At 46.6% G+C, this 9,931-nt stretch overlaps 1 protein-coding gene across 1 annotated transcript; it reads left to right on the top strand.

Moving 5' to 3' along the window:
- Positions 1 to 5,961: 5,961 nt before the first annotated feature.
- Positions 5,962 to 8,061, top strand: LOC138515442 (zinc finger protein 615-like). Its single transcript, XM_069630283.1, has one exon. It carries the CDS (start codon positions 6,493 to 6,495, stop codon positions 8,059 to 8,061), a length of 1,569 nt encoding a protein of 522 aa, XP_069486384.1. The 5' UTR covers positions 5,962 to 6,492.
- Positions 8,062 to 9,931: the final 1,870 nt, after the last annotated feature.

Genomic DNA, 9,931 nt, shown 5'->3' with positions numbered 1-9,931 from the left:
GATTCCAAAACATAGTATTAATGCAAGTCCCCACAAGTATAGTGACACATGTTCAAGTCCCCACAAAGATGGTGCCGTACACGTTATTAAAAAACAATATTTTTGCAAATTTGAAGTTGGATCCTTAAAATGAACTTTTCTTTAGATTTCTATAGCGGCTAATGCCCAAGCACTTTACAGCATCATAATCACACACTGCCTCTGTGGGGACTTGAGTGTTGTCATAATCACTTACCATATCTGTAGGAATCTTATTTTGTATATGTATTTTATTTTGTATTTTATTTAGATTTCTATAGTGGCTAATGGCCAAGGGCTTAACAGCATCATAATTACACACTGGGCCTCATTACGAGGTGGGTGGTAAGGGATTACCGGCACCGGTAAGGGCACTGGTAATCCCTTACCGCCCTACTCCGAGTTCCCTTTGCGGGTCCTTCCTTAACGCCTGGTTTTTTCAGGCGTTAAGGACTGGACCCGCAGAGGGACTCTAGAGCTAATAACGGTACTGCAATTTGGCTATAGCTTGTCCCCCCCCCCCTTTCACTGAGTCTACAGCCTGGGAGGCTGTTTGTGATAATATTCCAACATGGTCCCTGGCCGAGGAGCAGGAGGGACTCACTCACCAGGACAGAGGGCACTTGGTCACATGTTTGTTACCTTTACTAAGCCATTATGAGCCCTTGGCTAATTGTACTCTGGCTACCGATTCTCCAGAGAAGGATCATAATTGGCAAATTGGGGCCTGCAAAAGATGAAGAACACCCCTTAAAGGTGCCCCGTTGAAGAGGAAGAGGTGGTTGGTTCCTTATGGTAGGCCTCCCTCAACTTGTGAGGTGGATGTTCAGACCAGTCCTTTGGAGTTGGAATTCCCCCCTGTTGGTAATAGTAATTCCGTGGTCTTAAAAGGCTCCACTTATAGCTGTTGTTGAGCAGTTGTCCTGGCAACCGAGTTCAAACCAATTGAGGACGAGTTGGTCATGTTGGCAGGGAGACTAGGCGGTCTATTAACCTGTCCCCCTCTTGGGGTTCAAGTGGTAGTGTCCAACATGCTTCTATCCATTCCTCTGCCTCCATGGTCAAACCCCTGGGCTGGCTAACTTTGATAGGGGCTTGAATGATAAACATGAAAGTAGAGTTTAAATACAGCGTTAGCCCTGTTGCTCTGGAGCTCAGCACCAAATGAAGGGCTGAGCCCTTGCAACCGCACACTGACCCCTTATCTGTCAGGTGCAAATCTAACCCCGCTGAGATGTCGGCCAGACTCGTATTGGTCCAAGGAGAAGTGGTGGGGGGGGTGAACCGGCCATCTGTAGTGAGGATCAATGTTCCAAAGCTCGCCTTGAATGCTTTTGAGGATACAGAAACCCTAAAATTAAATCAATTTTTTGATCCACAATCAAGTGGTTGCTTGTCAATCATGATATGATATGGCATTTATAACACACCTGTACACAAGTCTTTCTAGGCGTGACAAGACAAGGAGGGTGAAACAAAGGGATGACAAAATAACGATCTTACTAGGCCTTGTGCCATTCAGATCATGCAAGTGGGAGGAAGAGGGATGGGACGAAGTGCCAGGGGGAAGGGGAAGGGGGAAGGGTAGTTAACCACAAGTGCAGCTAACCACAAGTGCAGCCAGCGGGTGGCTCATAAGTGTAAAGAGAAGGGACTGAAGGGTTGCAGATACAGACCCTTAAGTGCTGGGAGCCCGAAGGCAGTGCAAGGGCAACTGTACATGCAGGAGCCTGGTCCCGAGTTCGAGGGTAACCAGTTGACTAGTGCATGGAGCAATCAGGTGCATCAGCAGGAGAGAGGAAGAGAGAAAGCGGAAGCGAAATGGAAGGTCTTGAGTTGCGTCTGGAACTGGAGGTGGTTCTGCTCAATTTTGAGAGAAGCAGGGAGGCTGTTCCAGAGGAAGGCCCCAGCTGAGGAGATAGATCTGCCCCCAACTCTCTGCTTGCAGAAGCGTCTGAACCTCAGAGAGTTGGAGTTGGATGAGCAGAGAGCTCGAGAAGGAAGATGGTTTGGAAGAGAAAGTTGAAGGTATAGCGATCCTAGACCCCAGAAAGCCTTGTGGAAGATAAAGAGCGTCTTGAACTTGATCCTTGCAGCCCCAGGAAGCCAGTGAAGAGATTTTAGAGCTTATGTACGCCCTTTTGTATCTTTTGTATCTAACCCTGCTGGTTACAATCATAGGGGAGGAACAAATGTGGTTACATCAAGTTTAGACTCAGTGGTGGGACAGAGAGCTATTAGTGTTCGGCTGTTTCCTGGCGGTATTACTGCCCAACTTGCGATGAGGCCGATTGTTTGTTTTTGTGTTGATTGAAAAGTATACAGTTTAAAATAAAATGCACCTCTATGCTGCCTTCCTAGATTTAAAGACTGCTTTCGACTCAGTCCCTATGGAGGTCTTAAGGCAAATTATGTTGGCACGCCATGCCCCTGTTGATTTGGTTTCTGTTATTTCTGCCTTGTATTCCAGCAAAAAGTCCAAAGTTTTTTACGGGTTGGGAGGTGAAATGACACAGAAGTTTGACGTCTGCATGGGCGTCAGACAGGGTTGCGTCCTGTCACCCCTCCTCTTTAACATCTATATTCAAGAATCTTTGCATTAGAGGAGGAGTGTCTGAACCCATCTAAATTGGCTTCTGATAAATACCTGTTCTCCAAAAAGAGATGTATATCCCCAAGTGCTAGTGGCATTGTCATTGAGCGAGTTTCATGTTATCACTATTTGGGTGTGCGCTAGATCAGCACTTACCTTGCAGAAGTACAGTGGTGGTATATTCTCGTTCTTCTTCATATATCTTTAACAGCAGCCATTTATGGTGCAGAATTGTGGGGCCATATCAACTTAAATTAATGAAAGTAAATTAAGTGCCTGTGATTTTTTTTCTTAAACTACTATTGCTACCTGTGAGTGCCCCCTCTGCCATCCTTTATCTAGAACCACAGGATAACTCTGTGGCAACACGTGAGTCTTGGAAGCAAGACCACGCTGAGCAGACACAGGGTTTGAATCCCAGAACGCTATTAACCACTGAAAATGACCCCGAAATTATATCAACAAGCGTTGACAACGACATATTGGGGGTCATTACGACCCTGGCGCTAAGAGATTACCGGTACCGGTAAGGGTACCGGTAATCCCTTAGCGCCCAATTCCCATAACGGTGGCTGGAACCAGCCGTTATTGCAGGGACCCGCAAAGGGATCCTGGCGATAATTACGGTACCGCAATTTGCGGTACCGTAATTATTGCCTTTCCCCATTCCCATTATGCCCTATGGGGCAAAAAATGGGAATGGGGGAAGGGCCATGGTGAAATGGGGAAGTACCGCCCCGCCAACCTTGGAATGGGGTGGTACTTCCCCATTTCACCATGGCGGACTCGTTACAATACCGGCAGCAATCATGGTGCTAATAGCGCCATGGTTTAGCGCCGGTGTTGGCTGAAGGGATGAACTGTTGAATCATACAGAACAAAATTGCAGTCAACCAATTCTACAAACCTTGATCTTGCTAACGAAACGTATAATCATTTAAATCATGACCGTTTAGGCTAGCACAACAATCCAGAGCCACCCTGTTTTTCCTTATTATTCTCTTGAGGTTAGGAGTAGAGCCTCTAGGATAGCCTTGAGGTTAGGAGTAGAGCCTCTAGGATAGCCTTGAGGTTAGGAGTAGATCCTCTAGGATAGTCTTGAGGTTAGGAGTAGATCCTCTAGGATAGCCTTGAGTTTAGGAGTAGAGCCTCTACGATAGCCTTGAGGTTAGGAGTAGAGCCTCTAGGATAGCCTTGAGGTTAGGAGTAGATCCTCTAGGATACCCTTGAGGTTAGGAGTAGAGCCTCTCGGCTCTGGCTGTGCAGCAAGCACCATTCCACGTTAGGACATCAAGCGCACGGATGATGATGGTGAGAGTCGGATCTACTCACTTCACTTTAACTGGTGCATTTTATGTTGACATGTGAAAAACGCTTGGTTTGAGGTGCCTATATTTGTGCCATATCTTTACCAATAAGGGAATCTATCTATCTAGCTGTTCTTGCGTGGAAGTCTTTAAGTTGAGGGGCCTCATTACAAGTTTGGAGGTAGCCTTGCCGGTAAAACCGGCGGGCTGCCGCCAAACTTGCAATTTTTTCTGGCACCTGTAAATGGGCAATTACCGGGTTGTTACGGCCCTGCCGGACCCGGTAATAGCCCATTTGCGGGCGCCGGAAAAAAAGATGCTCCCCATTCCCTCCCCTGTTTTGTCTTGTGGCATCTGGAAAAACTACGTGTTGTATAGGTGCCTTATAAATACTCAATAAATAAAATAAGAAATTAAAATACCAGAATTCTCATAGCCTTGTATATTCTGTCGCACAATGAATAACCTAGGACTGCCAGTCTAACAGACAGGGGGACAGAAGGGGGTCTGAACATCCTGGGCTGACTATTCACACGTACATAAATCATATTCCAGGATCGATGCATATGGGACACAAACAATGTGTGTGATCAATAAATGGTGGCAATCCCTTCTTGGATATTACTGCTGGGGCTGCATTCCCATTGGCTACTGGAGATGTCATGAGAGTAATCCCTGCTCACAGTGCAGCGGGGGCAGGGGCATGTGCAGCGGGGGCAGGGGCATGTGCAGCGGGGGCAGGGGCATGTGCAGCGGGGGCAGGGGCATGTGCAGCGGGGGCAGGGGCATGTGCAGCGGGGGCAGGGGCATGTGCAGTGAGTACAGGGGCATGTGCAGAGGGTGCAGGGGCATGTGCAGAGGGTGCAGGGGCATGTGCAGCGGGTGCCGGGGCATGTGCAGCGGGCGCCGGGGGAATGTGCAGCGGGTGCTGGGGCATGTGCAGAGTGTGCAGGGGCATGTGCAGAGGGTGCCGGGGCATGTGCAGCGGGCGCCGGGGCATGTGCAGCGGGCGCCGGGGCATGTGCAGCGGGGGCCGGGGCATGTGCAGCGGGTGCCGGGTATGTGCAGCGGGCGCCGGGGCATGTGCAGCGGGCGCCGGGGCATGTGCAGCGGGCGCCGGGGCATGTGCAGAGGGCGCCGGGGCATGTGCAGAGGGTACAGGGGCATGTGCAGAGGGTACAGGGGCTGCTGAGATTCAACCTAGGGGGCAGCAATCAGAATCCTCAAAAAAGGGGTCTGGATCAGGTTATGAAAAACTGGCAAGTAACAGACCCATTTATACCCACTCAACAATAAAACAGAGTGTGCCCCCCCCTCCTGAACATTACGGAGTGGGATATTGAAAAGGGAAACACAGTGGTATCCCTTTGGCCAATTAACTTCAGTACATGGCAATAGAGCACATGTATAAGCAATAAGGATGGCAAATGGGACGATATTGGGGAGTTTGGGAGCCTCACGTACACTTTTTCTTATTGACAAAAATTGCATTTCATCTGTCTCTGTGTTTGGGGCAATATACGTTTGCCTAAATGTAATGAAGTCATCCGTGATTACTAAATACACAGGTCAAACATGTCTCCGATTTGTGACAAACTGCTGACCTAGCGCCAAAAACCTTCCTTTATCGTTTGTATATGGAAATGTGGAGCTTTCAAGCTAGTTTAGTCATTTCTGAAGAAATAAATTAGTAGAATGTATATGCACGGCCCTCATGCTTAAAATGTTTGGTTGCCCAACCTGAGTTTTATTCCTCATACTCGTGGATACTAAAATGGTCTTAATAAAAATGAATCCCACTATTCCTGCTGCAGATGGCCTCTATCACGTTATAATGTATCATTGAGAACCACTAATCTGCCACCTATGAGGGTGCTTGTCCCCAATAGATAGATGGCTCATCAAAGTCTTGTACGTTACTACGTGAGATAACAATCACGTCACTACTACTGAGAACCAGTCGCCTGTTACATGTGAGGCCTAAGATTATGAACGCGTTGAAACTCACAAAGTGCATCTCCTTTTATTTTAACAGGTGATTGACGGACCAGAAATGCAAAAACAGTGATCGTTCGATTCTCTGGACTGATGTAGACAAAAGCTTCAGTGTTAAGAATATTTGCAAGCATCGTAGAAGTATGCAAGGTTGGGGTCCAGTTGTCTTTTCAGCGTATTCAGTGATTGACATTGAGAAGCCTTTTGGCTACCAGATGGCTTCCGTCCATGCAACCCCTTTGTGGTAACATCCAGTAACCAAGCTTGGTCTTTCTGTCAATCCAGGGGGAGTGGGATATCTGGCGTGAAAACGACCATACACACTCTGAATGTAAAGGCGGTTTCCTTAAAGCATTTTGTGAAACACTTGTAAATGTCAATGGACAAAGCGTATCCTTGCGCTGAATACTTTAAAAGCTTTGATCGGAGGAAAAAGGATCTTCACACGAGAAAGCTCATTTGTGCTCTGAATTTGGGAAACAATTCAGTGGAACGTGTCCTCTTATTAAGCACCTGACACAATAAACTGACGGAAAACCCTACACATGCACAATTGATACAATTGTCTGCCCCCCAAAAATGCATACAGGCGAGGAACCTCATGAGTGCACTGAATGTGGGAAAGAGTTTACTTGGAAGGGACAGCTTACTGGCCACCTGAGAACACATAAAGGTGTGAAACCTCATGAGTGCACTGAATGTGGGAAAGGGTTTACTTGGAAGGGACAGCTTACTGGCCACCTGAGAACACATAAAGGTGTGAAACCTCATGTGTGCACTGAATGTGGGGAAGAGTTTGCTCAGAAGGGAGCTCTTACTATCCACCAGAGAACACATACAGGTGAGAAACCTCATGTGTGCATGGAATGTGGGAAAGTGTTTGCTCGTAAGGGATTTCTTACTAGCCATCTGAAAACACATACAGGTGAGGAGCTTCACGAGTGCAGTGAATGTGGGAAAGGGTTTGCTCAGAAGAGAGATCTTACTATCCACCAAAGAACACATACAGGTGAGAAACCTCATGTGTGCATGGAATGTGGGAAAGGGTTTGCTCAGAAGGGATTTCTTACTAGCCACCTGAGAACACATACAGGTGAGGAGCTTCACGAGTGCAGTGAATGTTTGAAAGGGTTTGCTCAGAAGAGAGAGCTTACTATCCACCAAAGAACACATACAGGTGAGAAACCTCATTTGTGCACTGAATGTGGGAAAGGGTTTGCAGTGAAGGGTCATCTTACTCGCCATCTGAGAACACATACAGGTGAGAAACCTCATGTGTGCACTGGATGTGGTAAATGGTTTGCTCAGAAGGGAGATCTTAATATCCACCAGAGAACACATACAGGTGAGAAACCTCACGTGTGCACTGAATGTGGGAAAGGGTTTGCGGAGAAAGGAAAGCTTGCTATTCACCAGAGAACACATACAGGTGAAAAACCTCATGTGTGCACTGAATGTGGGAAAGGGTTTGCTCATAAGGGAAACCTTACTATCCACCAGAGAACACATACAGGTGAGAAACCTCATGTGTGCACGGAATGTGGAAAAAGGTTTGCTCGGAAGGGATTTCTTACTAGCCACCTGAGAACACATACAGGTGAGGAGCTTCATGAGTGCAGTGAATGTGGGAAAGGGTTTGCTCAGAAGAGAGATCTTACTATCCACCACAGAACACATACAGGTGAGAAACCTCATTTGTGCACTGAATGTGGGAAAGGGTTTGCAGTGAAGGGTCATCTTACTCGCCATCTGAGGACACATACAGGTGAGAAACCTCATGAGTGCACTGGATGTGGGAAAGGGTTTGCTCAGAAAGGAGATCTTAATATCCACCAGAGAACACATACAGGTGGGAAACCTCATGTGTGCACTGAATGTGGGAAAGGGTTTGCTGAGAAAGGAAATCTTGGTATTCACCAGAGAACACATACAGGTGAGAAACCTTATGTGTGCACTGAATGTGGGAAAGGGTTTGCTGAGAAAAGAAAGCTTGCTATTCACCAGAGAACATATACAGGTGAAAAACCGCATGCGTGCACTGAATGTGGGCAAGGGTTTGCTCAGAAGGCACTCTTACTAGCCACCAGAGAACACATACATGTGAGAAACCTCATGTGTGCACTAAATGTTGGAAAGGGTTTGCTCTGAAGTGGCAGTTTACTTGCCACCAGAGAACACATAAAGGTGAAAAAACCATATCAGTGCACTTAATGTGGCATAGGGTTTGCTCAGAATGGACATTTTATCCACCACAAGAGAACACATACAGGCGAGAAACTTCATGTATATGTTGAATGTGGGAAGGGTTTGCTCAGAAGGGATCTCTTATTATGCACTCGAGAATGCATACAGGCTTAAGGTGCTTAAGTGATTGTGCACCCCACCTCTTTCTACAGTCCATCTTCCACCCTTGACCTCCCTGTTCCTTTAGTTCTAGCCCTTCAGATGAAGATGTCCTGTTTTAGAAGTTAGCCGGTTGGTTTTAGCTCTCTATAACTGGAATGCACTTGGTCTAAGATTGCATGCCACCACAGACCATGTGACCATCACGTGCTTGCTGAGACACATCTATTCTGGTTTGTATTTGGCAGGCAGAAAGTCACCCACAAGCACAACTCGTAGTTTGCCAGTCCGGTACCAGCGCTGCTGGTAGCTTACTCCCCGGCATTTATACATGAAATATTCATAGGTAGCAACATGAAGGAGCGCATGAGCTACAGTGTATTCTTGCATACGCTTGCAAAATGTAAAGCAGCATGTCCTGACAAAATCGCTGACAATGACGAAAGGAAGGCTTTGGAGCATCCCTTGTATGGAAGCAGGATGGATTGGGATGGAGCCATGGCCCGTATCCATTGACGCCACTACAGCTAGATTGGCCTATATAAAGTCCTGCCTGGAATTACTCTGGCAGGGAAATGAACGGAAGACGGACAGGAGAAGACCATTTAGGTAGCAGATTCCTTTGCTACCATCATCATTTTTGTAAGATTAAACTTGTTATCCTTACAAGATAGACTCTTGGCCTTATTTCCCTAGAGGGATGAATTTATTTTGGTGTGTGCGTAATTAGGGATACCCGTACACCAGTCCCAAAAAATGTGTATTCTCGAGTGGTTTTACAGGAGCCATTTTTGCAGAATTCCTTTCTGCTCTTTGAAGCGGTGTGTGGTTCTGAGGAGAGTGCAGGCTCAAATTATTGAGACCTTGTGATGGAGAAGTTCAGTAAACACACATCTGAGTATAGCCTAGCAAGTGATAACAAGTAGGGGACGGGTATGTGGGAAAGTGTGAGCACGCTGAAACTGAGGTTGTCAGTGTGGCATAGATGCAGTTTGTTTTATTTTTTAGTATTATACATTTTTTAAGGAGACTATTCAGGAGAAAGGAAAACTGAATGTTAGGGAGCGTTCCCGAGTGAGGGGAAAAGGTGGTACCACTTATATTGTGTAATGGAGGAAAAAGGAAACCAGTAGGAGCCCTGCATAATTAGTGGGCTCAGGAATATTAGCTGTTCTTATTTTAGCTTGTTATTTTGGCTTGTTTTGTTTGTGTTTTTATTCAGTAGGATGGAGGCCTGGGGCGGTGTGTGAGTTATAGTGTGTGGAGTGTGAGGGTGGGTGTGTGGGAAGGAAAAGGAAGGGGGTATTTTAGATTTTTTGATGGGAGGAGGAGATGAAGGACTGACTTTTTTGACTGGCAGCGGCAGCGTGCACTGTGTCCTAGCAAAGGCGTAAGGGCAGTAAGGCGCAAGGATCATTATAATGGGAGGAGAAACACCCATTGAGTATATGTATAAGGTCCAGACACTATATCATGACAGAATCAAGAAGTATCACAAGCAATGGGTGGTGGAAACAATAGGGGTGGATGTCCTGCTCATGGCCAGAGCATGGCTCCCATAATAAGGGTATTCTGGAACATATTTTTGACAGCCAAATAAAAGGGGAAGCAGTTGCAAAAGAAGAGGGAAATATTAGAACTCTGGAAAATGTTCCAAGATATGGAAGATTCTGAG

This window comes from Ambystoma mexicanum, chromosome 6q (assembly GCF_040938575.1).
Source record: "Ambystoma mexicanum isolate Mex_15411 chromosome 6q, UKY_AmexF1_1, whole genome shotgun sequence".
Classification (NCBI taxonomy): domain Eukaryota; kingdom Metazoa; phylum Chordata; class Amphibia; order Caudata; family Ambystomatidae; genus Ambystoma; species Ambystoma mexicanum.
This window is presented reverse-complemented; position numbering and strand designations above follow the sequence as displayed.

What these genes read in the sequence shown, in the direction of transcription:
- LOC138515442 (XM_069630283.1), top strand. Translation starts at nt 6,493, where the DNA reads ATGCATACAGGCGAGGAACCTCATGAGTGCACTGAATGTGGGAAAGAG.